The 26,798-nt window shown below is 46.2% G+C and overlaps 2 protein-coding genes and 1 non-coding gene across 7 annotated transcripts in view; 2 read left to right on the top strand and 1 right to left on the bottom strand.

The window, feature by feature from the left end:
- DHTKD1 (dehydrogenase E1 and transketolase domain containing 1) overlaps window positions 1-20,539 on the top strand; it is a 58,064-nt gene extending 37,525 nt beyond the window's left edge. Inside the window, exons 13-18 of one of the 3 annotated variants that reach the window (XM_025397457.1) lie at window positions 4,212-4,376; window positions 8,738-8,820; window positions 9,788-9,957; window positions 13,595-13,680; window positions 15,465-15,588; window positions 15,920-18,242. In XM_025397457.1, the coding sequence (XP_025253242.1) occupies window positions 4,212-4,376; window positions 8,738-8,820; window positions 9,788-9,957; window positions 13,595-13,680; window positions 15,465-15,566 (606 nt within the window). In that variant the 3' untranslated portion in view covers window positions 15,567-15,588; window positions 15,920-18,242. Of the gene's footprint in view, window positions 1-4,211; window positions 4,377-8,737; window positions 8,821-9,787; window positions 9,958-13,594; window positions 13,681-15,464; window positions 15,877-15,919; window positions 18,243-20,480 lie in introns of those variants that run through there. The other 2 variants (XM_025397459.1, XM_025397456.1) reach the window with 2 other exon arrangements.
- On the bottom strand, window positions 7,645-7,751 carry LOC112632230. Its single transcript, XR_003121299.1, has one exon. It is a non-coding gene; the product is annotated as a U6 spliceosomal RNA (small nuclear RNA).
- A 4,362-nt stretch (window positions 20,540-24,901) lies between the features above and the next one.
- SEC61A2 (Sec61 translocon alpha 2 subunit) overlaps window positions 24,902-26,798 on the top strand; it is a 44,282-nt gene continuing 42,385 nt past the window's right edge. For 2 of the 3 annotated variants that reach the window (XR_003121223.1, XM_025397460.1), the window contains exon 1: window positions 24,902-25,070. Coding sequence is in view for 2 of the 3 variants with exons in the window: in XM_025397460.1 (XP_025253245.1) it covers window positions 25,064-25,070 (7 nt within the window). In the remaining variant the exon portion in view is untranslated. The remainder of the gene's footprint in view (window positions 25,071-26,798) is intronic. The other variant, XM_025397461.1, reaches the window with a different exon arrangement.

Consider the following 26,798-nt stretch of genomic DNA (forward strand, 5'->3'; position numbering starts at 1 on the left):
CCTCTGCCCCTTGGGTTAAAGCGCTTCTCCTGCCTTAGCCTCCAAGTAGCTGGGACCACAGTCATATGCCACCATGCCCGGCTAATTTTTGTGTTTTTAGTAGAGATTGGTGTTCTTGCATGTTGGCCAGGCTGGTCTGAAACTCCTGGCCTCAAGTGATACGCCCGCCTCAGCCTCCCAAGGTGTTGGGATTACAGGCACGAGCCACCGACCCTGGCTGGTTATTAAAACATTTGAAATATCCTCCCAGAAATAGCCATTGTCCTCATTTGATGTGAATCATTACAAATGTCTCTTTTTGCGTATTACTTCCTTATGGTTTATTATGAAGACTTTCAGATATACAGAAAAGTTGAAAAGAATTTACTGCGAATACTCATATACCCACTCCCTAGAATTCACCATTATTTTTTATTATACTTGTTTTGTCACATATCTATTCATCTGTCATTCTGGTATCCTTCAATCCATCTTATTTTTGATTCATTTCAAAATAAATGGAGATATCAGCTGGGCACAGTGGCTCACACCTGTAATCCCAGCACTTTGGGAGACCAAGGCAGGTGGATCACTTGATGTCAGGAGTTTGAGACCAGCCTGGCTAACATGGTGAAACCCCATCTTTACTAAAAATACAAAAATTAGCCAGGTGTGGTGGCTCATGCCTGTAATCCAAGCTACTCAGGAGCCTGAGGCAGGAGAATCGCTTGAACCCAGGAGGCAGAGGTTGCAGTGAGCCAAGATCACGCCATGGCACTCCAGCCTGGACAGCAAAGACTCTGTCTCAAAAAATTAAATAAATAAATAAATAAATACATACATACATACATACATACATACATAATAAATAAATAGAGATATCAATACATGTCACCCCAAGTACTTTAGCATGCATATCGTTAATGATTTTGGCATGTGTGCCACTAAAATGTATAAATAGATGATAGCTTAATAGATAGGTAGATAGAACAACACATAGATGGATAGTTACATTAATGATGACATCAAGAATTTTATTTAAAAAGAAATTGGAGTAATGGTAGATAAACTAAAGAATGACATGTGAAATACAAAACTACTAGTTTTTGAAGAAATAGAGGAAATGGGTAGGTGCGGGATACAGTTTCAGAGTCATCGGCCACTAGATGACATTGACAGTCATGAATCTGGATGAAGTCATCAAAGCAGTAAGCACAGTGGAAGAGAAAAGGTGCCTGAGCTCTGGACCCTGGGATAGTCCAACCTCAGAGGATGCAGAGAAGAAGAGTAAGTGATATGAAGAAGGAGCAACCAGTGAGGTGGGAGGAAGATCTTAGAAAGCAAGCGAAGGAAACATACCAAAGAAGAGGGAGTGTCAATGTCAATTAAGATGAGGAGTGAAGTAATCCCAGCACTTTGAGAGGCCGAGGTGGGAGGATCGCTTGAACCCAGGAGTTTGAGACCAGCCTGGGCAACACAGTGAGACCCTGTCTCTACTAAAAATATACAAATAATAAATAGATGAGGCATAAGAATGAACCACTGGATTTAGAAATCAGGAGTCCATTTGATGGTTGACATACTAAGGACCATCTAGAGCAACCTGTCTAACCTGTGTCCATGGACCACATGCAGCTCAGAACAGCTTTGAATGTGGCCCAATACAAATTCATAAACTTTCTTAAAACATTATTTGTGATTTTTTTTTTGTACCTTATTAGCCATTGTTAGTGTATTTTATGTGTGGCCCAAGATGATTCTTTTTCCAGTGTGGCTCAGGGAAGCCAAAAGATTGGACACCCCTGATTCCTGATTCTAGAGAAATGGAAGTGTATTTATTTAAAAATTTTAATTGACAAATGTAAAATTGTATATATTAATGGTATAAAATGTGATGTTTTGATGCAGGTATACATTGTGAAATGATTGAATCAAGCAATTAACAGACCCATCACCTCACATACTCACCATTTTTTTGGGAAGAGAACATTTAAAATCTATCCTCTTGGCAGTTTTCAGGTATCTAGTACGTTAACTGCAGTCACCGTCCTGTGCAGTAGATCTCCAGAACGTATTCCAGGGAGGAAAGTGGGCTGAGCGCGGTGGCTCACGCCTGTCATCCCAGCACTTTGGGAGGCCGGGGTGGGAGGAGCACTTGCTCAGGAGTTTGAGACTAGCCTGGGCAACATGGTGAGACCCCATCTCTGCTAAAAATAAAACTAAAAAAATTAGCTGGGCGGTGGTGCATGCCCGCAATCCCAGCTACTTGGGAGGCTGAGGTGGGAGGATCAGTTGACCCTGGGAGGCAGAGGTTGTACTGAGCTGAGGTTTCGCCACTGTATTCCAGCCTGGGCAAGAGAGCCAGACCCTGTCTCAAAAAAAAAAAAAAAAAAAAAGGGAGGAAAGTCAACTTAAATCTTTTGAGGAGTATTGCTGTAAATAGAATAAGAAAATGGGACAATAGCTGGTGGGGAAATTTGTGTCAAGAGTTCTTTTTGTGTTTTGTTTTCTTTTTGAGATGGTGTCTTGCTCTGTCACCCAGGCTGGAGTAAAATGGTGCAGTCTTGGCTCTCTGCAACCTCTGCTTCCCAGGTTCAAGCAATTCTCCTGCCTCAGCCTCCCGAGTACCTGGGATTATAGGTGTGTGCCATGATGCCTGGCTAAGTTTTGTATTTTTAGTAGAGACAGGGTTTCACCATGTTGGCCAGGCTGCTCTTGAACCCCTGACCTCATGTGATACTGCCTCCTTGGCTTCCCAAAGTGCTAGGATTTCAGGTGTGGGCCACCGCGCCAGGCCTTTGTTTTGTGTTAAAGGTAGGAAATAAGGCCTGTTTGGTGACAGGCATGATCTAGTAGAGAAGAAGAGAATGGTGATGTAGGGGTGAGGGCAGAATAACTGAATGATTTCCTTGCATGCTTAAGATGGGGTAGGCTCTAGTACATGGTGGCTTAAATTAGCTTTAGACAGGAGCATGGTTGGTGGCAGTAAATGGAAGGCAGAGAAGATGGGTGCAGGTGAGAATCTGTGTGTAGATGGTCTGAGGACATCTCTGAGGTCATTAGCTGAGAGTGGTGATGGACGAGGAGGTCCTGAGTTTAAAGGTGTGAATTAGTCACCTGGGAAAGAATGAGAATGAGTGAATTAGGGAAATAGAGTTTAAGAGTCTAAGGTCCTTAAGGCCCCACCTGAGATTCTTGGTCAGGATTCTAAAGCTCATTGGTGTGATTTTGTGTTGTCTCCAGCTACATTCTCTGCAGACATGGAACAGGCAGAAAGTGGGGATTAACTAGGTTTATGGGTTGGAGTGAAGGGTCAAGGGAATCAAGTGTGTATGCAAAAAGAAGATGATCATGATTAAGGCCAGGCACGGTGGCTCATGCCTGTAATCTCAGCAGTTTGGGTGGCTGAGGCGGGAGGATCGCTTGAACCCAGGAGTTTGAGACCAGCCTGGGCATCATAACGAGACCCCATCTCTACAAATTTTTTAAAATTAGTCAGGTGTGGTAGCAGGCACCTGTAGTCCCAGCTACTTGGGAGGTTCTGGTGGGAGGATTGCTTGAGTCCGGAGTTTGAGGTCACAGTATGCTGTGATTGTGCCACTGAACTCCAGCCTGGGCGAGAGAGCGAGACTCTGTAACAACAACAACAAAAAGAATTGTCCAGATTTTGTCAACTCTTTCTTTCCTTTCACTGCCTTTGGGGTAGGGTTAGGAGTTATGCCTCGGCTTTCTGTCCCACCGGGATCTTCTGAGATTTAACTTCCTTGCCCTGAATTTTTCAACCTTTCTATGAGCTGCTTTTGATTTTATTTTTGTCTTAAAACACACACACATACACACAGACACACACACCGACAATCATTTTGTTTATTACATTAGGAAAGTGAGATTCTGATAGTGCTTCCTTCCCCTATCTTAACCCTGTAGTAATTGGAATATGTATTTTTTTTTTTAAAAAAAGTTCTTTCCAGATGATTATTGCTGTCTAGCCGTGTTTTGAAACAATTGTGTTAGATGACACAGAATTGGGCCAGTGAAGAAAGCCATCAGAACTCTCCTTTGGTTAATACCTCACCGTTCATTAATGCACCTGCTGGTATTTTTCTGTAATGTTGGGCAATAGCTTTTCTGCTGTAATTGAGAACACCTGTGTTTCCCTTTGGCTAGCCCATTGTCACTACGACTGAAATAGATGATCTGAATGTTCTCCTTTCTTGCCACTTCTCTCCCAGATGTGTGACAGTGCGGAAGAGGGGGTGGACGGAGACACTGTGAACATGTTTGTGGTTCATCCAACAACTCCCGCACAGTATTTCCACTTGCTTAGAAGACAAATGGTCCGGAACTTCAGAAAACCACTCATTGTTGCTTCTCCTAAGATGTTACTCAGGCTCCCAGTAAGTAGAAGAAGCTGGCGAATAAGCCTTCCTCCTTTTGTCATTTTTTGCACTCCATTTTTCTCTATTTTCCATATCTAATTATATTTAAATTATAGAAACACCTTTTTAGTTTCAACTGACTTTGCTACCTTCATTTTTTTTGTTGTTTTTTGAGACACAGTTTCACTCTGTTGCTCAGGCTGGAGTGCAATGGTGCAATCTCAGCCCATTGCAAACTCTGACTCCTGGGTTTAAGCGATTCTCCTGCCTCACCCTCCCAAGTAGCTGAGATTACAGGCGCGCACCACCACCCCCAGCTAATTTTTGTATTTTTAGTAGAGACGGGGTTTCGCCATGTTGGCCAGACAGGTCTCTAACTCTTGACCTCAGGTGATCTGCGCGCCTTGGCCTTCCAAAGTACTGGGATTACAGGCGTGAGCTACCACACCCGGCCTGCTTTCATTTTTTGAACAGCCTTTTAAGACTACCTGGAAAGATAGGTAGGTTTTCTGTCAATCATAATGAAGGACAGGGATAGCAGATGTTACACTAGTGTCCTCCTGAGCAGAAATAATATTTACACAAGCTTTTAGGCTATTAGGCGGGGCACGGTGGCTCATGTCTATAATACCAGGACTTTGGGAGGCCTCAGCAAGAGGATCGCTTGAGCCCAGGAGTTTGAGAGCAGCCTGGGCAACATTGTAAGACCCCATCTCTAAAAAAAAAGAAAATTAGCTGGTTTGGTGGCTCACACCTGTGCTCTCAGCTACTCAGGAGGCTGAGATGGGAGCATCTCTTGAGCCCTGGAGTTCAAGGCTGCAGTGAGGTAGGACCAGGCCACTACAGTCCAGCCTGGGCAACACAGCAAGACCTTGTCTGAAAAAGAAAAGAAAAAGTTTTAAAGCCCAAATGGTCTAAACACTATTTTTGTTGACAGCAGCAATTTGGGAATTCAAAGTATTTTGTTGGAAATGAATGGTATTATTTATCATTGTTTTTTTTTTTTTTTTTTTTTTTTTTTTTTTTTTTTTTGAGACGGAGTCTTGCTCTGCCGCCCAGGCTGGAGTACAGTGGCCGGATCTCAGCTCACTGCAAGCTCCGCCTCCCGGGTTCACGCCATTGCATTCTCCTGCCTCAGCCTCCCGAGTAGCTGGGACTACAGGCGCCTGCCACCTCGCCCGGCTAGTTTTTTGTATTTTTAGTAGAGACGGGGTTTCACCGTGTTAGCCAGGATGGTCTCGATCTCCTGACCTCGTGATCCGCCCATCTCGGCCTCCCAAAGTGCTGGGATTACAGGCTTGAGCCACCGCGCCCGGCCTATCATTGTTTTTTATTTTTTTTCTTTTTGAGATGGAGTCTTGTACTGTTGCCCAGGCTGGAGTGCAGTGGCGTGAAATTCATCATTTCATCATTTAACACATACTTAGGTTTACCTATTTATGTGTTAATTGTACATTATGTTTTTCAAATCACAAAAATATGCTAGTTTTCAAATGGAAATGTTCAAAATAATAAATACTACTAAGCATATATTTATCCTATCTGCTATAATTTTTTCAGGTTCATATGAGTTTTAATTAGTATTACATTTGTTGTTTTTATTTCATTTTATTTTATTTTATTTTATTATTTTATTTTATTTTATTTTATATTTTATTTTATTTTATTTTAGTTTTGAGATGGAATCTCGCTCTGTTGCCCAGGCTGGATTGCAGTGGCACTATTTCGGCTCACTGCAACCTCCAGCTCCCAGGTTCCAGCGATTCTCCTGCCTAAGCCTCCTGAGTAGCTGGGATTATAGGCACTCGCCACCACGCCCAGCTAATTTTTGTATTTTTAGTAGAGATGGGGTTTCAATGTGTTGAACCAGGTGGTCTCGAAGTGCTGGCCTCAGGTGATCCGCCTGCCTCGGCCTCCCAAAGTGCTGGGATTACAGGCATGAGCCACCGTGCCCGGCTGGGAGTATTAAAATTTTTACATTTATTTGGATATGACTGCTGAGGTGAAATAAGACATTTAGAATTCGGCTGTTCAAGAATATCTTGTGCTGTTCGCCAAGGTTCGAGAGTATATATTTGGAATTGAGGGGTACTGAAGAAAAACTGCGAGTCTTGCAATGTTGGTTGGTTGGTTGGTTGGTTTTTTGAGACGGAGTGTCGCTCTGTCACCCAGGCTGGAGTGCAGAGTGTGATCTCCGCTCACTGCAAACTCTGCCTCCCAGGCTCAAGCAATTCTCCTGCCTCAGCCTCCCGAGTAGCTGGGATTACAGGCTTGCACCACCATGCTCAGCTAATTTTTGTATTTTTAGTAGAGTTTCACCATGGTGGCCAAGCTGTTCTCGAACTCCTTGCCTCAAGTGATCGGGCTGACTCGGCTTCCCAAAATGCTGGGATTATAGGTGTGAGCCACTATGCCTGGCCTCGTTGTTTTAAGCAGTTTTTAGCATTCAGAGGGAAGTAGGGAGGTACTCTTTCTGAGGGGTGATATTTTCATAGCCCTAAAATCAGTGCCTCCTTAAACTTTTTGCACTAGGTACGTTACTTGACTCACCCCAGCCCGGCCCTGGGAGTCAGTATCTAGTCAATAGCCAGGAAATGGATTTCAGCCATCTCACCAATAGCAGCTGTTCATTTCTAGTTCACTTATAGTGGTCTATTGCTTCTTTCTCACCCAGTGTTTCGCAAACAATCTTATATGTTTTGAGGTGACCTCATCAGCCTGGAAGCATCACTGAACATTTAGGAAGAGTTAATGCAATGCCTTTAGCACCGTTTTTCTGGGGGGCTCTTTTTTTCTTTCTTTTTTTTTTTTTTTGAGACAGAGTCTCACTTTGTCACCCAGGCTGGCATGTAGCGGCATAATCTTGGCTCGCTGCAACCTCTGCCTCCCGAGTTCAAGCAAGCCTCAGCCTCCGGCATAGCTGGGACTACAGGTGTGCGCCACCACACCCAGCCTTTTTTTTTTTTGAGATAGAGTTTTGCTCTGTCACCCAGGCTGGAGTGCAATGGCACGATCTCAGCTCACTGCAACCTCCGTTTCCTGGGTTCAAGCGATTCTCCTGCTTCAGCCTCCCAAGTAGCTGGGATTACAGGTGTGTGCCACCACACCTGGCTCATTTTTGTATTTTTAATAGAGACGAGGTTTCACCATGTGGGCCAGGCTGGTCTCAAACTCCTGGCTTCAAGCGATATGCCTGCCTTGGCCTCCCAAAGTGCTGGGATTACAGGTATGAGCCACCGCATCCAGCCTGATTTTTTAATTACATCGTGGCACCAGGTAAAAGGTAATCTTTTAAATTTATTTTTCAATTTTTATTGTCATCCTTGTGCAGGGGCCATGCTAATCTTCTCCACAGTGTTCTAATTTTAGTATACATGCTGCCAAAATGAGCACAAAAGGCAATCTTTTTACTTTTTTTTTTTTTTTCTTGAGACGGAGTTTCTCATTACCCAGGCTGTAGTGCAGTGATGGGACCTTGGCTCACTGCAACCTCCGGCTCCCAGGTTCAAGCAATTCTCCTGTCTCACCTTCCCGAGTAGCTGGGATTACAGGAACATGCCACCACACCTGGCTAACTGTTATACTGTTAGTAGAGACAGGGTTTCACCATGTTGGCTAGGCTGGTCTTGAATTCCTGATGTCAGGAAATCTGTCTGTCTCTCCTTCCCAAAGTGCTGGGATTATAGGCATGAGCCACTACACCTAGTCTTTTTCTTTTTTTTTCTTTTGAGACAAGGTCTGGCTCTGTCACCCAGGCTGGAGTGCAGTGCTGTGATCATGGCTTATTGCAACTTCTGCCTTCCAAGCTCAAGCCATCCTCCCACCTCAGCTTCCTGAGTAGCTGGGATTACAGACAGCCATCGTCATGCCTGGTTAATTTTTGTATTTTTGTAGAGATGGGATTTCACCATGTTGGCCAGGCTGGTCTCGAACCCTGACCTCAGGTGATCTGCCCACCTTGGCTTCCCAAAGTGCTGGGATTACCAGCATGAGCCACCGCATCTGGCCTGTTTTTGTTGTTGTTGTTTTTTAAATAGAGGCAGGGCACCAGTGGGGATGGTGGAGTAGGGGGTGTGAAGGGAGTCTCACTGTGTTGCCCAGGCTGGTCTTGAACTCCTGCTCTCAAGTGTTCCTCCTGCCTTGGCCTCCCAAAGTGTTAAGATTCCAAAAGGCTATCTTATGTAACCTCAGAAACATAGTTTTACTCTGAAGTGTACAGAACTGATATTTTTTGGTAAGGTGTTGTGTCTATTAGTACATGTGTTTCCTTGCAGTGCTAGGCTGGAACTTTGGCACTCATGTTTGGTAGCAACCCTTGTAAGTGGCAGCATCACCTCTTTCTGTTGCTTGCTGGATGTGTGGCCTCTTCTCCCTTGTAGGCAGCCGTGTCAACTCTTCAAGAAATGGCACCAGGTACAACATTTAACCCGGTCATTGGTGATTCATCTGTGGATCCAGAAAAGTAAGATCTGTGTCTCTGTTTTCATACTCTGCGGCAGAATTTCAATTAATGGGAAAAGTAGTTCACATGAAGAGATGACAGGTGACGCAGATCTCCCCTCTCCTATTTTTATTTATTTATTTATGAGACTGAGTCTGGCTGTATCGCCCAGGCTGGAGTGCACTGGCACGATCTCGGCTCTCTGCAACCTCTGCCTCCCGGATTCAAGTGATTCTCCTGCCTCAGCTTCCCAAGTAGGTGGGATTACAGGCACCCACCACCACACCCTGCTAATTTTTGTATTTTTAGTAGAGATGGGGTTTCACCATGTTGGCCAGGCCGGTCTCGAACTCCTGACCTCAGGTTATCCAACCGCCTCAGCCTCCCAAAGTGCTGGGATTTACAGGCGTGAGCCACCATGCCTGACCTCCCGTATCCTAATATAACTCCTTTAAGTCAGTGGAGTAGGAGTTAAGTGTGGGTTGGAGAGTGGACTTTGGAGGCACGTGTTGCTGAAGAAGGATCTCTAGGAATAGCCTATGACTAAACCCAGCTGCCGAGACCCCCACCACCTTGTTCATGAGGCCTTTAAATCTGCACTGTCTCCCCTTCTGACATCATTTTTTTTTTTTTTTTTTTGAGATGGAGTCTTGCTCTGTTGCCCAGGCTGGAGTGTAGTGGCGCAATCTCAGCTCTTTGCAAGCTCCGCCTCCCGGGTTCACACCATTCTCCTGCCTCAGCCTCCCAGGTAGCTGGGACTACAGGTGTCCGCCACCACGCCTGGCTAATTTTTTTTGTATTCTTAGTAGAGAAAGGGTTTCACTGTGTTAGCCAGGATGGTCTCGATCTCCTGACCTCGTGATCTGCCCACCTCAGCCTCCCAAAGTGCTGAGATTACAGGCGTGAGCTACCGCGCCTGGCCTCTTCTGACATAATTCTTACTTTAAAAAAATTTCCCCCCACCTGCTGTTCCTTTTCTGTCCAACAGGGTTAAGACCCTCGTGTTCTGCTCTGGCAAACATTACTACTCCCTGCTGAAGCAAAGGGAATCTCTTGGGCCCAAGAGGCATGACTTTGCCATCATCCGCATGGAGGAACTCTGCCCCTTCCCATTGGATTCTTTACAGCAAGAGATGAGCAAATACAAACATGTTAAAGGTAAGGGGTTGTTTTCATTTGGGGTTTTGATGTTCAGATACCCGAAACCCATTTCAACTCTTTCAAATGAAAAGAGGTGGTGGGGGTTATTAGAAAATTGAATCTCAGCCAGGTGCAGTGGCTCACACCTGTAATCCCATCACTTTGGCAGGCCAGGGCAGGCAGATCACTTGAGGTCAGGAGTTTGGGACCAGCCTGCCCAACATGGCAAAACCCTATTTTTACTAAAAATATAAAAATTAGCTGGGCGTGGTGGTGCCTGTAGTCCCAGCTACTTGGGTGGCTGAGGCGGGAGGATCGCTCGAGCCTGGGAGACTGAGGCTTCAGCGACCCCAGATTGTGCCATTGCACTCCAGCCTGGCCTACAGAGTAAGACCCTGTCTCCAAAAAACAAACAAAACAAAGGCCTGGCACAGTGGCTCATGCCTGTAATCCCAGCACTTTGGGAGGCCAAGGTGGGCAGATCACTTGAGGTCAGGAGTTCAAGACCAGTCTGGCCAACATGGAAAAGCCCCATCTCTACTAAAAATACATAAAGTAGCCGGGCATGGTGGCAGGCGCCTATAAGCCTAGCTACTCCAGAGACTGAGGCAGGAAAGTCACTTGAACTCAGGAGGCGGAACATGCAGTGAGCCAAGACTGTGCCACTGCACTCTAGTCTGGGTGACAGAGTGAGACTCCATTTCAAAAAAACAAAACAAACAAACCCAAAGAAAACAATCCAATTTTTCAAAATGTGCAAAAACTTTGAGTAGGCACTTCTCCAAAGAACTGGACGGCAAATAAGCACTTCAAAAGATGCTCAATATTATTCATGTTAAAATAAATGAAAATTAATCCAAAATGAGGTATGGCCACACACCTCTTAGAAAGGTTAAAACTAAAACAGAACAACAGACTCATGCTATGAAGTGTTGATGAGGAGCAGAGCCACTGGAACCCACACTCGCTGCTTGTGGATGCAAGCTGGTGCTGCCACCTTGGAAAAAAGTATGTTTCTTACAAAGTTAAACACCGAGTTACCATATGCCCCAGCAGTCTTACTCATAGGTATTCACGCAAGAGAAGTAAAAACACATTCACAGCCTAGGCATGGTGGCTCGTGTTTGTAGTCCCAGCACTTTGGGAGGTCGAGGCAGAAGGATCACTTGAGGCCAGGAGTTGGAGACCAGCTGAGCAATATAGCAAGACCCTGTCTCTACAAAAAATAAAATGAATTAGCTAGGCGTTGTAGCACATGCCTGTAGTTTTAGCCTACTCGAGAGGTTGAGATGGGAAGATTGCTTGAGCCCAGCAGTTCAAGTCTGCAGTAAGCCGTGCACTCCAGCCTGGGTGACAGAGTGAGACCCACTCTCTCAAAAAATTGTTTTTAATTACAAAAAAAGAAATAGTCCAGGCATAGTGGCTTATGCCTGTGCCATCACTTTGGGAGGCCGAGGCAGGTGGATCACTTGAGCTCAGGAGTTCAAGACCAGCCTGGGCAACATGGCAAATCCTCTTTTCTAAAAATCAAATAGAAAAATTAGCCAGGTGTGCTGGCATGTGCCTGTAGTCCCAGCTATCTCAGACGCTGAGGTGGGAGGATCACTTGAGCCCAGGAAGTTGAGGCTGCAGTGAGCTGTGATTACGCCACTACACTCCAGACTGGGTGATAAAATGAGGCCCTGTCTCAAAAAATAATAAAAAACAGGTTTACAGAAACATCTGTGGGCAAGTGTTTATAGCAGCTGTATTCCTAATTGCCCCAAACTGGAAACAACCAAAATGTCCTTCAACCAGTGAATCAATAAACAATTAGTGGCACATCCATATAACGTGCTACTCAGCAATGGAAAGGAGTGAAACTTTGCCGTGCATAACAACATGGATCAATCACAAATGCTTATGACCGTTCCAGGAGCCCCAAGGCTGCGTCATTTAATTGATACGACATTATGGAAAAGAAACAACTGTAGTGATAGAGAAAAGATTGGTGATTTTCAGCGGTGGGGGTGGGAGCTAGAGTCGACTACAAAAGGTCAGGATGAGGAAATTCTGGGGGTTGATAGAACTGTTCTGTATCATGATTGAGATGGTGGATACATGACTGTATTTGCCAGGAAAAAAGAGACAAGCAACACTATGCCATATTGGTAAAGCATATATTTAATTGAATTTGAATATATAGAGAAAAATCTCTCTAAATATATCTCTAGATAATCCCCTTCCTGTTTTGGTTTATGGATGCTCTGCAACTTACGAGGGGGCTACATCCCAATAAATGCATCGTAAGTTGAAAATACTGTTAAATTGAAAATGCAGGCCAGGCACAGTAGCTCACTCCTGTAATCCCAGCACTTTGGGAGACCGAGGTGGGTAGATCACCTGAGGTTGGGAGTTTGAGACCAGGGTCACCAACATGGTGAAACCCCATCTCTACTAAAAATACAAAAATTAGCCGAGTGTGGTGGCGCATACCTGTAGTCCCAGCTGCTTGGGAGGCTGAGGCAGGAGAATTGCTTGAACCTGGGAGACAGAGGTTTCAGTGAGCTGAAATTGCGCCACTGCACTCTAGCCTGGATGCCAGACTCCGTGTCAAAAAAAAAAAAAGAGCCGGGCGCGGTGGCTCACGCCTGTAATCCCAGCACTTTGGGAGGCCGAGGCGGGCGGATCACAAGGTCAGGAGATCGAGACCACAGTGAAACCCCGTCTGTACTAAAAATACAAAAAATTAGCCGGGCGCGGTTGTGGGCGCCTGTAGTCCCAGCTACTCGGGAGGCTGAGGCAGGAGAATGGCGTGAACCCGGGAGGCGGAGCTTGCAGTGAGCCGAGATCGCGCCACAGCACTCCAGCCTGGGCGACAGAGCGAGACTCTGTCTCAAAAAAAAAAAAAAAAAAAAAAAAAAAAAAAAAAAAAAAGAACATGAAAATGTGGTACATATACACCGGGGAATACTATGCATCCTTAAAAAGGAATGAGATCATGTCTTTTGCAGGGACAGGAATGGAGTTGGAGGCCATTATCCTCAGCAAACTAACGCAGGATCAAAAAACCAAATACCGCATGTTCTCCCTTATAAGCGGGAGCTGAATGATGAAAACACGTGGACACAAGGAAGAGAACAACACACAGTGGGGCCTGTCCGAGGGTCGCGGGGGAGGAAGGAGAGCATCAGGAAGAATAGCTAATGGATGCTGGGTTAATATCTAGGTGATGGGATGATCTGCGCAGCAAACCACCATGACACACATTTATCTGTATAACAAAACTGCACATCCTGCACATGTACCCCAGAACTTAAAATTTTAAAAAAAAATGCATTGAATACACCTAACCTACAAAACACAGCTTAGTCTAGCCCACCTTAAACATACTCAGAGCGCTCACATTAGCTTACAGTTAGGCACAATCACTTAACACAAAATCGATTACATTTTATCATGAAGTGTTGAGTATCTCAAATAATTTATTGAATACTGTACCAAAAGTGAAAAACACAATTGTTGTACGGGTACTTGAAGTACAGTTTCTCGTGAATGTGAATCCCTTTCACACTATTGTAAAGTTGAAAACAGCATCGTAGGTGGAATCATAGTAAATTGGGGACCGTGTGCATGTGTCTATTTGAGGTGCTGAAATGAATTTCTTCTCTCATAGATCATATTTGGAGTCAGGAGGAACCTCAGAACATGGGTCCATGGTCGTTCGTTTCTCCAAGGTTTGAAAAGCAGCTGGCCTGCAAGGTAATCACATGTTTTCTCTGGTAGTGTCTTGTGTGCATGTTGTTTTTCTTTCTTTCTTTTTTTTTTTTTTGAGACGGAGTCTCGCTCTGTCTCGCAGGCTGGAGTGCAGTGGCACGATCTTTGCTCACTGCAAACTCTACCTCCCAGGCTCATGCCATTCTCCCGCCTCAGCCCCCTCAGTAGCTGGGATTACAGGCACCCGCCATCATGCCCGGCTGATTTTTTTTTTTTTTTTGCATTTTTAGTAGAGATGGGGTTTCACCCTGTTAGCCAGGATGGTCTCAATCTCCTGACCTGATCCGCCCACCTCGGCCTCTCAAAGTGCTGGGATTACAGGTGCAAGCCACCGCGCCCGGCCTACATGTTTCTTTTCTTCTCTTTTTTGTTTTGCTGCATAACATTTTGGTCATCAAAATATTAAAATCATGTTTAAAAAAGTGGTTATACTCGGCCTGGCGTGGTGGCCCATGCCTGTAATCCTAGCACTTTGGGAGGCTGAGGCGGGCGGATCATGAGGTCAGGAGATTGAGACCATCCTGACCAACATGGTGAAACCCCATCTCTAGTGAAAATACAAACATTAGCTGGGTGTGGTGGCCTGTAGTCCCAGGTACTCAGGAGGCTGAGGCAGGAGAATCACTGGAACTTGGGAGGTCAAGGTTGCAGAGAGCCGAGATTCTAGCCTGGTAACAGAGGGAGATTCTGTCTCAAAAAAAAAAAAAAAAAAAAAGGGTGGTTATACTCAAAACAGTAAAAGCCCTTACCTTTCGGCTCCCTGTCCCACTACCCTCCTTAGCATGTCTTATCCAAGCCTTGGACAAGCCAGAGGACTAGCAGGCTTGTTTTATAGTGTGGGACTGGATATGCTCAATAACACTCGTTCTAGGCCCATTGTGTTACTTCGTTCTCCCATTGCTGTAAATAAATACCTGAGGCTGGGCATGGTGGCTCACACCTGTAATCCCAGCACTTTGTGAGGCCGAGGTGAGCTGATCACCTGAGGTCAGGAGTTCGAGACCAGCCTAGCCAACATGGTAAAATCCCATCTCTACTAAAAATACAAAAATTAGCTGGGCGTGGTGATGCATGCCTGTAGTCCCAGCCACTCAGGAGGCTGAGGCAGGAGAATCTCTTGAGCCCAGGAGGCAGAGGTTGCAGTGAGCCGAGATCATGCCACTGCACTCCAGCCTGGGCAACGAAGAGCAAAACTTCGTCTCAAAACAAACAAACAAACAAACAAAAAAGAATAGCACAAATTCAAGAACTTGTCTTACCTTATCTTGCCTAGCATTCCATTAGTTGTTAGTGGTGACATATTTGCCTCCAATCTATTTTTTTTTTTTTTTTTTTTGAGACAAAGTCTGGCTCTCTTGCTTAGGCTGGAGTGCAGTGGTGCAATCTCAGCTCACTGCAACCTCTGCTTCTGGGGTTCAAGTGATTCTCGTGCCTCAACCTCCCGAGTAGCTGGGATTACAGGTGCAGGCCACCACGCCTGGCAAATTTTTGTATTTTTAGTAGAGACGAGGTTTTTTTCATGTTGGCCAGCTGGTCTCAAACTCCTGGCCTCAAGTGATACACCCACCTCGGCCTCCCAAAGTGCTGGGATTACAGGCATTGAGGCATGGAGCCCTGTCCCTCTAATCTCTTCTGTGTAACTCATTATTTGAAAGAGGTGATTTATGGTTAAACAAACTAAGAGAAATACATGCACCATCTTGTTGGAACTAAGCAGAGCTCTGAGCTCGTCAAAATGGCATTTTATTTTTTCTCTGCTGCACTTACAGCTCCGTTTGGTGGGCCGGCCCCCTTTGCCAGTACCCGCTGTAGGAATTGGCACAGTTCACTTGCACCAGCATGAAGATATCCTCGCCAAGACCTTCGCTTAATGATGACTTTTGAAGAAACACTGTTTCTCGGCCGGGCGCGGTGGCTCACGCCTGTAATCCCTGCACTTTGGGAGGCCGAGGCGGGCGGATCACGAGGTCAGGAGATCGAGACCATCCTGGCTAACAAGGTGAAACCCCGTCTCTACTAAAATACAAAAAATTAGCCGGGCGCGGTGGCGGCGCCTGTAGTCCCAGCTACTCGGGAGGCTGAGGCAGGAGAATGGCGCGAACCCGGGAGGCGGAGCTTGCAGTGAGCCGAGATGGTGCCACTGCACTCCAGCCTGGGGGACAGAGTGAAGACTCCGCCTCAAAAAAAAAAAAAAAAAAAAAAAAAAAAAAAAAAAAAAAAAAAGAAACACTGTTTCTCTTTAAGAAAATGGCCATTAAGGCCGGGTGCGGTGGCTCACGCCTATAATCCCAGCACTTTGGGAGGCCAACGCCGGTGGATCACCTGAGGTCAGGAGTTCAAGACCAGCCTGACCAACACGGTGAAACCCCACCTGTACTAAAAATACAAAAAATAGCTGGGTGTGGTGGTGGGCACCTGTGATCCCAGCTTCTCGGGAGGCTGAGGCAGGAGAATCACTTGAACCTGGGAGGCGGAGGTTGCAGTGAGCCAGGATCATACCATTGCTCTCCAGCCTGGGTGACAGAGCAAGACTGCATCTCAAAAAAAAAAAAAAAAAAGGGTCATTAAAAGAGGCCTCTTTCCTCCACTCTCTCTCCCCCTCTGTTGGGTAACATGAAAAGACTGTATTCCTCTAAGATGTTGGGATTGATATACATTATTTAATCTGGAATAGGTGGAATAATCAGGGGAACTGGTTATAAGTATGTGAATGCAACCAGCAAATTTATCCTTGAAAGTGTGATGGTAGAACTAGGAAAACAACAAAAGAAAAACAGTAACAGAAAGAGAAAGTGTGATGGCCAGCTGCGGTGGCTCACACCTGTAATCCCAGCACTTTGGGAGGCCGAGGCTGCTGGATCACCTGAGGTCAGGAGTTCAAGACCAGCCTGGCCAACATGGTGAAACCCCGTTTCTACTAAAAATGCAAAAATTAGTTGGGGGTGGTGGCGCGTGCCTGTAATCTCAGCTATTCCGGAGGCTAAGGCAGGAGAATTGCTTGAACCTGGGAGGCAGAGGTTGCAGTGAGCTGAGATGGTGCCACTGTACTCTAGCCTGGGCGACACAGCAAGACTCCATCTCAGAAAATCAAAGGAAAGTATGATAGTGTTATGAATTTTAGCTCTGAATGAGCTGGAAAACTAGGTAATTATCTAGATGATTTCAGACTTGACCCTAATTGACCACATGTGACCAGGAAACACTTCTGAGTTTACAGCTCCGTGGAGATGACCTCAACACTGCCTCTTGATTTGTTTGATGCATGTCACTTCCATTAATTTTCCCCCTCCTTTTTTAAAGTCCTGTGGCAGTACTAATATTTTCATTTTATATAATCTGTGGTGCTGCTTTCCAGCCACTGTATGAAGTGTCTCCCCAATACTAGCAAATCTAGGTCCTACTAAATACAAATCCCTGGGTGGATGATCTTCTAGTACTGTATTTTTAAATTAAGGAGTTTTAGTTATGATGAAATTGATTTGTAGTCTGTTTTGCTGTAAACTTGTTTTTCTTTGAATTGTTCTTACAGTGATATTTTACTATTTTTAACTGTCTTGGGTTTCTGATACGGGGATTTCAGCCCCTGGTTAATCAGTCTTGCCCCTACAAGTCCCTGGTACAGTATGTTTATTTGTGGTGCTTAAAGAACATTTCCTGGCCGGGCGCCGCAGCTCACGCCTGTAATCTCAGCACTTTGGGAGGCTGAGGTGGGTGGATCACCTGAGGTTGGGAGTTCGAGACCAGCCTGACAAAACATAATGAAACCCTGTCTCTACTAAAAATACAAAAATTAGCTGGGCATGGTGGTGCGTGCCTGTAATCCCAGCTACTCGGGAGGCTGAAGCAGGAGAATCGCTTGAACCCGGGAGGTGGAGGTTGCAGTGAGCTGAGATCCTGCCACTGCCCTTCAGCCTGGGCGACAGAGCAAGACTCCGTCTCAAAAAATAAATAAATAAGAGAGAGAGAGACAAAAAAGAAAAGAAAAGAACACCTCTTTATTTGAGGGACCTTCCCAACACCAGGTGCTTGGGGATTTCTTAGAGATCACCAACCAACTCCCTCACTGTGAAATTAAACCAAGTACTGGAAGCATAACTAAATAGCAAACCATGTAGCTTCCCCTGACTCAGTGCTGGGGGCCTCTACCGTCTACCGTTCTTGTGTCATGACGCTTTTTCTCTGAAGTGGTGTGGGAAGTACCAGGGGACTGGCAGAAGCCCAGGCCTTCTCCGCTTTTACCAGCAACTGATCATGTCTTTCAGAATACACGTACGTATAGGCTGTTCTCGCCACAGTGGTAGATTTATGATTCACATCCGAAAGTGTGCCTTAGTTATTGATTTAACATTTCTCTAGTATTCATATCCCTTTTCTTCCCATATACCTCAGTGCATCCTTCCTGTGTCAAGCCTTATAAATCATGTAATTTAGCACCACTCATGTAAATCAGTAAAGTCACAAAGGTCTATTTAATGAAAACGATTACCAATGTTGTATTTTTTTTAACAAGAAAAAAAATAAAAGCACATTGTCATTTTTTTCCCTCAGGGCTCCTGGATTTCTTGAATGAAAAGATTTCAAAAGTCTAAGCACAAAAATGAGATGGAAGATTAGATCTCTGTAAAAGGTTAGTTTAGCCTGGGCGTGGTGGCTCACACCTGTAATCACAGCACTGTGGGAGGCCAAGACGGGTGCATCACCTGAGGTCAGGCGTTCGAGACCAGCCTGGCCAACATGGCTAAACCCCATCTCTTACTAAAAATATAAAAATGAGCAGAGCATGGTGGCGCATGCCTGTAATCCCAGCTACTCCGGAGGCTGAGGCAGGAAAATCGCTTGATCCCAGGAGGTAGAGGTTGCAGTGAGCCGAGATCGTACCACTGCACTCCAGCCTGGGTGACAGAGAGGGACTCTTGTCTCAAAAAAAAAAAAAAGAAAAAGAAATTTGGAGAGCTCTAAACTAACCTTTTTTGTTTTGAGATGGAGTCTCGCTTTGTCGCCCAGGCTGGAGTGGTGTGATCTCGGCTCACTGCAACCTCCGCCTCCTGGGTTCAAAAGATTTTCCTGCCTCAGCCTCCTGAGTAGTTGGGACTACAGGCACGTGCCACAGCTAGTTTTTTGTATTTTTAGTAGAGAAGGGGTTTCACCGTGTTAGCCAGGATGGCCTCCTTCTCCTGACATCATGATCCGCCCACCTCGGCCTCCCGAAGTGCTGGGATTACAAGCATGAGCCACCGTGACCGGTGGATCTCTCCAAATTTCTAATTTTACACGTCACAGCCTGTTCATGGTTTCTTTTTATGTCTTCTCTAACTTGAGCCATGAAATGTGTCTTCTGTTGTCTTGACCTCTCTACTCTCAATTGCTACTGCAACATGGATCAGCATTTTACAGTCCCTTGCAGGGAGGGACCATTTAAGGAATTCCAAATCAAATACTCATTACTTCCTTTCCTTTAAAAATTCAGTAGGCCAGGCACGGTGGCCCATGCTTGTAATCCCAGCACTTTGGGAGGCCAAGGTGGGCAGATCACGTAAGGTCAGGAGTTCGAGACCAGCCTGGCCAACCTGGTTTGAAAGCCTGTTTCTACTAAAAATGCAAAGATCAGCCGAGCGTCATCGTGTGTGCTTGTAGTCCCAGCTACCTGAGAAGCTGAGGCAGGAAAATCACTTGAACTACTCGAGCATGGGCAACAGAGCAAGACTCCATCTCAAAAAAAAAAGTGTAAAAGGGATACTATTTTTATTCTCAACCAAGGAATTTTTAAAAAATAATAACATTTCAAAGGTAATACAGTCAGACTAAAGATGTCTAAGCTTCAGAGTATTTTTCCCAAATAGCATGTGTGTGCAAGACATGGAAAAGCTAAGCAAAATAGTTCTTACTGGGCCGGGCGCGGTGGCTCAAGCCTGTAATCCCAGCACTTTGGGAGGCCGAGACGGGCGGATCACAAGGTCAGGAGATCAAGACCATCCTGGCCAACATGGTGAAACCCCGTCTCTACTAAAAATACAAAAAAAACTAGCCAGGCGAGGTGGTGGGCGCCTGTAGTCCCAGCTACTCGGGAGGCCGAGTCAGGAGAATGGCATGAACCCGGGAGGCGGAGCTTGCAGTGAGCTGAGATCCGGCCACTGCACTCCAGCCTGGGGGACAGAGCGAGACTCTGTCTCAAAAAAAAAAAAAAAAAAAAAAAGTTCTTACTATTCTTACTAAAAAATATATTTTTTTAAACTAAGAATAATTTGCCATTTCAGACAAAACTAAAATTTTCCCATGGTTGCTACTGTTTCTACTTCTTGAATACCCAATTTACGGTTTGTTCCTCATTGAATATGAAAATGGCATAGATATAAATAACATATATAAATAAGACACAAATATAAAATTACTAAGTTTTTCTTTTTTTCTTTTGAGACCAAATCTCGCTCTGTGGCCCAGGTTGGAGGACAGTGGCACAATCCCGGCTCACTGCAACCTCCGCCTTTCTAGATCAGGTGATTCTCTTGCATCAGGCTGCCTCGGCCTCCCAAAGTACTGGGATTACAGGTATGAGCCACCATGCCTGCCCCTTTGACAAAATTGAAGAAATAAAAGGGTTACCCCCGCTCCAAAAAAAAAGATTACACTGGAAGTAAGTCACAGATTGAGGATCAAGACTTTTGAGGTTCCAAAAGCTTCACCTACATTTTTCTCATATGTATTTGGATATTAAAGAAAATAAGTTACATATATACAATGGAATATTATTCAGCCATTTAAAAAAAATAAAATCTTGTCATTTGTAGCAACATGGATGGAACTGGAGGTCATTATGTTATGTGAAATAAGTCAAGCACAGAAAGACAAAACTTGGATATTCTCACTCACGTGGGAACTTAAAAAGTAGATTTCGGCCAGGTGCAGTGGCTCACGCCTGTAATCCCAGCCCTTTGGGAGGCTGAGGCGGGTGGATCCCCTGAGGTCAGGAGTTCAAGACCAGCCTGGCCAAGATAGTGAAACCCTGTCTGTACTAAAAATACAAAAAATTAGCCGGGCGTGGTGGTGGGTGCCTGTAAATCCCAGCTACTGGGGAGGCTGAGGCAGGAGAATCACTTGAACCCAGGAGGCAGAGGTTGCAGTGAGCCGAGATCTTGCCATTGCACTCCAGTCTGGGTGACAAGAGCAAGACTCCATCTCAAAAAACAAAACAAAACAAAAGAAAAAAGGATCTCACGAAGATAGAGAGTAGATCAGTTGTTAGCAGAGGTTGAGAGGGGAAGGGGTGGGGGGATGAAGAGAAGTAGATTAACGAGTACAAATATATGGTTTGATAGAAGAAATAAGACCTGTTAGATGGATCGGTAGGTGACCACAGTTTACAATATCTATTATACATTTCAAAATAGCTAGAGGAGAATTCAAATGATTCTATTTTAAAGAAAAGAGAAATATTTAAGGTGATGGATATCCCAAATTCACCATTTTGATATTTATAAATTATATGAATGTATTAAATTATCACATGCACCTTGAAAGTATGTACATCTAGTATTCATCAATTAAAAAACCCCAAAAGCTCTTACTCTGTAGAAAGAGTAATTCATTGTCATTGTATTTAAATCTGATAAAGCGCAATCTAAAGCAGACGCCTTTCCTCACTGCCAACTGCAATTTTATTTTATTTATTTAGAGACAGGGTCTCCCTCTGTCCCCCAGGCTGGAGTGCAGTGGCATGATTACGGTTCACTGCAGCCTCGAATTCCTGGGCTCAAGTGTTCATCCCACCTCAGGCCCCCAAGTAGCTAGGACTAATGTGCCTGCCACTACGCCCTGCTAATTAAACAATTTTTTTTTTTTTTCTTACAGAGACTAGGTCTCACTATATTGCCCAGGCTGGTCACAAACTCCTGGCCTCAAATGATTTTCCTGCCTTGACCTCCCAAAGTGCTGGAATTAATAGGCATGAGCCACCACACCCAGTCTAATTTTTAAAAATTGTCTAGGTCAGGCCAGTGGCACATGCCTGTAGTTCCAGTAACTCCAGAGGCTGAGGTGAAAAGATCCTTTGATCCAAGGACTTTGAGGCTGCAGTGAGCTATGATCTCACCACTGCACTCCAGCTTAGGCGACAGAGTGAGACCCCTACTGTGAAAAATAATAGTAGATAAAAAATTAAACAGGGTGCACAGTGGCTCACGCCTGTAATCCCAGCTCTTTGAGAGGCTGAGGAAGGCAGAGCACTTGAACCGGGGAGGCATAGGTTGCAATGAGCCGGTACAGCGCCATTTCACCCCAGCCTGGGTGACAGAGGGAGACCCTGTCTCAAGAAAAAAAAAAAAAAATTAAATTGATATAACTTTAGTGTCATACCCCTGTTTTCTTTGACTCATATGGGGATCCAGCTAGAATTGAACTGAACGCCAGAAATGACCTTTTAAGAGTAAAGTGGTATTTCATCGAGAAATACTTTATTGACATCTTCCCTATATTGCATTTTTATGGACCTTAGAAATACACAGAAGTAAAAGACAAAATGGGTTGCCCATTGTCCTCAATGGGCTAACAATCTATTTGAGAAGACAACGCATTTTATACATAGAGACATTTTCTTGTTGGATGCGCTAAAACAATGAAAGATCAAGGTAGAGTGAGAGTCTGGATGGATGTAGATTAGGTGGCACATTGCAGTTAAGGAAAAGCCCTGGGTGGCATGTAGTGGTAGAAAAAATGGTGGAAGGGGACAAGAGCAGTGGCTCATGCCTGAAGTCCCAGCACTTTGGGAGGCTAAGGCAGGCAGATCACTTGAGGTTAGCAGTTCAAGACCAGCCTGGCCAACATGGTGAAACCCCGTCTGTACTAAAAATACAAACTTAGCTGGGCAAGGTGGCATGTGCCTGTAATCTCAGCTGCTCGGGAGGCTGAGGCAGGAGAATCACTTGAACCTCGGAGACAGAGGCTGCAGTGAGTTGAGATTGGCCACTGCACTCCAGCCCAGTGACAGAGCAAGACTCTGTCTCAAAGAGAAAAAAAAGAATGGTGGAAGGGTAATTCACAAAGTTTATCCAGAGTGTCAAAGCTCATTCCCAGGCTCTTACCTGAACCATGGAACTATCCCAGAAATAGCAGTAAAAAGAGGCACAGGATATTCTTCACCTTCTGTGATATTTTCAATTTAGTGCATCTTTCCCTGCCACCTCCCTCTGTCCCCCACCCACTGCTGGAGTACCGTGGTGCGATTTCAGCTCACTACAACCTCTGCCTCCAGGGCTCAAGCCATCCTCCTGAGGCCTCCTGACAAGCTGGGACAACAGGCGTAAACCACCATGCCCAGCTGATTTTTGTTTTTTTACCTTTCACAGAGACGTGGTCTCACTGTGTTGCCCAGGCTGGAATTTAGTGCATCTTTATTGAAAGGATATTGCATTCATGAAATTAGCTCGTAATTTCGTGTCAAAACTGTACTTAAGTCAATCATTTTGCAGGCTATTGTACATAGTAGAAAAAGTAAGAACGCCCACTCCATCTAGAAGTTTACTGCATAGCAGGGGAGATTAGGCAAGTATAAAAATGACTAATACAAAGTAGAGTGAGGTAAGGATGAATTAACAGGATGGGAGATTATTACTGTGGCAGATTGGATTTTCCAGAAATTCCCACAGCAGTATTTTGAATCCCACTTGAATCTTGCCACAATCTCCCCTAGAGGAGGTGTCCCTAGGACTTGTGGCTGCCCCTACAAACACAATGCAGTAAAAGATGCTGGTTCAGTTCTGAGGACATCCCTTGGACACTAGCTACCACATTGTGAGGAAGCCCGGGCCACTTGGAGAAGGCATCTGGAGGTGCTGGAGCTGACACCAGCACCCAATGCCAGACTGGGGAGTGAGGGAGCCACCTGATCATTCCAGTCCCCAGCCCTGGGGCTGTCCCAGCTGACCTCAAATACAGCAGAGACCCATGCAAGCTGGACCTAAATTGCATACCCCCTTGAAATATATAATTTATTTCATGGACATAGATCTGAACATTAGAACAGATTCTTGAGGCCAGTTGTGGTGGTCCATGCCTGTAATCCCAGCACTTTGGGAGGCTGAGACAGCCGGATTGCTTGAGCTCAGGAGTTCGAGACCAGCGTGGGCAACATAGCAAGAATCCATCTCTACAAAAAATACAAAGATCAGCTGAGTTTGATGGCGCAGACCTGCTGGTCCCAGCTACTCTGGAGGCTGAGGTGGGAAGGTCGCTTGAGACTGGGAGTTCGACGCAGCAGTGAGCTATGATTGTGTCACTGCACTCCATTCCAACCTGAGCCACAGAGCAAGACCGGCTCTTTAAAAAAAAAAAAAGAAAGAAAGAAAAAAAGAGAACAGCGGCTTCAGGAAAATTGTTCCACGGTAGGAGACATACGATCCTGATCTCTCTGTTTTGGAGAAGATGGAGGGGCCTAGCTTACGTCCAGACAGAGGAGTTCGTAACTGTTAACTATACACAACGACGTGTCAAAAATTTTTACAAACTTCCAAGAGATAACGATAAGAAGGAAGCGCCCGAATGCGGTGGCTCACGCCTGTAATCCCAGCACTTTGGGGAGGCCGATAGGGGCGGATCACAAGGTCAGGAGATCGAGACCATCCTGGCTAACACGGTGAAACCTCGTCTCTACTAAGAATACAAACAAATTAGCCGGGCGTGGTGGCGGGCGCCTGTAGTCCCAGCTACCTGGGAGGCTGAGGCAGGAGAATGGTGTGAACCCGGGAGGCGGAGCTTGCAGTGAGCCGAGATCGCACCACTGCACTCCAGCCTGGGCGACAGAGCGAGACTACTGTCTCAAAAAAAAAAAAAAAAAAAAAGGAGGCAAAATAAGATTGGTTCGGTCCTGTCAGCGCTCAGCGGCTCAGCCCAAGGCCTCGGGGCCAGAACCGTGTTCCCCGCGCGCTACTCCGGCAGCGCCGGGATCGCGGCCTCCCCGAAGGGTGCCCAGGAGGCCTGAGTCGGCTGTGGCACGCGAGGAAACGGCGGCTTCTCCACACTGAGCTGGGAAAGCCTATAGGCAACGAAGAACCCGGTAGCCTCAGCTTCTGCGCAGCTCCCACGCCACGCGACTGCCCGCCCCAGCCCTGCCCCCAGGCCAGCCAGCCGTGCCTCTCCGGGCGCTCGTGGTCACCATGGCAACGCAGCGGCCGTCGTCCTACGGCCGGCCTGGGGGCGGGGCTGGGCCGTGCGGGCGCGCGGGTCACGTGGCGGGGGCGGAGCCTGCGCGGGGTTGGGCGGAGATTGCGCGGGGCTGGCAGGATCGCGTCGGGAGCCGGTACCCAGGCCCGAGCCGCGGGAGCCGAGCGAAGGCAGCGCCGAGGCCGCAGTTCCCCCTTGGGCCTCCCCAGCAGCAGCCATGGGCAGTGAGTAGCGGCGGCTGGAGCGGGGCTCTGGCCGGGAACGCAGGCCCCGCCTGGGCTGCGGGCGGTGAGGCCGGCGCTCGCTCGGAGTCGTGCGGACCGGGGATGTGCGGGCCGCTCCGGGCCGCTGCGGAAGGGCACGGGCCGGGGGCCTCTGCCTAGGCTCCCCTAGACGTGCGAGGCCTTGCCCGGCGGGTTCCGGGACCCGGAGGCCCGGGGTTTGCGTTCGATAGAGGTCGAGGATGGCGCTGGGAGGCCATTGGTTTTGGGGGCGGGGAGTTAGGGCACCGGGTGAACCTGGACCACTTTTTAATTTTTCAGGAGTTAAAGAAATCCCGTATTTTTATTCCCTCGTCATCCTTCCTTGGCATGTTACGTTGGATAAAGCTCCCCTAACTCGTTTAATTTTTTAAAAAAGTGATGCATGGCGTGTGTTTTAGGGAGGAAAGGAGTGCGTTGGTAACAGCGTTTTCCTTAAACTGTTCATTCTGTAGCGCTTACTGAAAACTGTAAGGTTGTATAAGCCTTAGGGACGAGTCCTTATGTTATAGGAATGTTTTTCAGGGCCCTCCCCCTAACACTCAACCCCACATATGTGCGCGCAACTACTTGCATAGCCCTGAAGATGTTCGTTGGATGAATGGGCCGTGCATATCCAAGCAGGGCACCCATTGGCCAACTAGTGGACATTTGGGGGAAATTAGAAAGGAGTAGGAGAGACCCTTGGTAAAATTCTGCATCACAAGGATAGACAGGGGGCAGCCAAAAGCTTTGCTTGAACATGAATACCCCTTTCAGATGATCATGAAGTGTCAAGAAATCTGAGTGACTTGGATTGAGGTGGGGAGGAAAAGGGATGGAGAGGTTTTAGGACGTCTCCTGATGTGATTGATACTTGTTTTGCGTTAGCGATGAATGCTTTCATAATTCAGATTTACTTTCCAGAAAGTCCAAAATATTAGGTTGCTGCAAAAGTAATTGCGGTTTTCAATTACTTTTCAGAAACCGCAGTTACTTTAGCACCAACCTAATAGTACTTGGGTAATAAACATCTGCCCATGACAATTAGTGAATCCTTCTGTCAAACTTCAGTGACTGGTGGGGCGCAGAGGCTCACGCCTGTAATCCCAGCACTTTGGGAGGCCAAAGAGGGCAGCTCACCGGAGGTCAGAAGTTCGAGACCAGCCTGACCAACATGATGAAACCCCGTCTCTACTAAATATAAAAATTAGCCTAGTGTGGTGGTGGGCGCCTGTAATCTCAGCTCCTCAGGAAGCTGAGGCAGGAGAATCCCTTGAACCCAGGAGGCGGAGGTTGCAGTGAGCTGAGATCCTGCCACTGCACTTCAAGCCTGGGTGATAGAGTGAGACTCCATCTCGAAACAAATAAACATACATCAGTGACTGCACATCATTTGTAGAGGCTTTTAAAAAATATATAATAGGCCGGGCGCGGTGGCTCAAGCCTGTAATCCCAGCACTTTGGGAGGCTGAGATGGGCGGATCACGAGGTCAGGAGATCGAGACCATCTGGCTAACACAGTGAAACCCCGTCTCTACTAAAAAATACAAAAAACTAGCCGGGCGAGGTGGTGGGCGCCTGTAGTCCCAGCTACTCGGGAGGCTGAGGCAGGAGAATGGCGTAAACCAGGGAGGCGGAGCTTGCAGTGAGCTGAGATCTGGCCACTGCACTCCAGCCTGGGTGACAGAGCGAGACTCCGTCTCAAAAAAA

Source organism: Theropithecus gelada, chromosome 9 (assembly GCF_003255815.1).
Source record: "Theropithecus gelada isolate Dixy chromosome 9, Tgel_1.0, whole genome shotgun sequence".
Taxonomy (NCBI): Eukaryota; Metazoa; Chordata; class Mammalia; order Primates; family Cercopithecidae; genus Theropithecus; species Theropithecus gelada.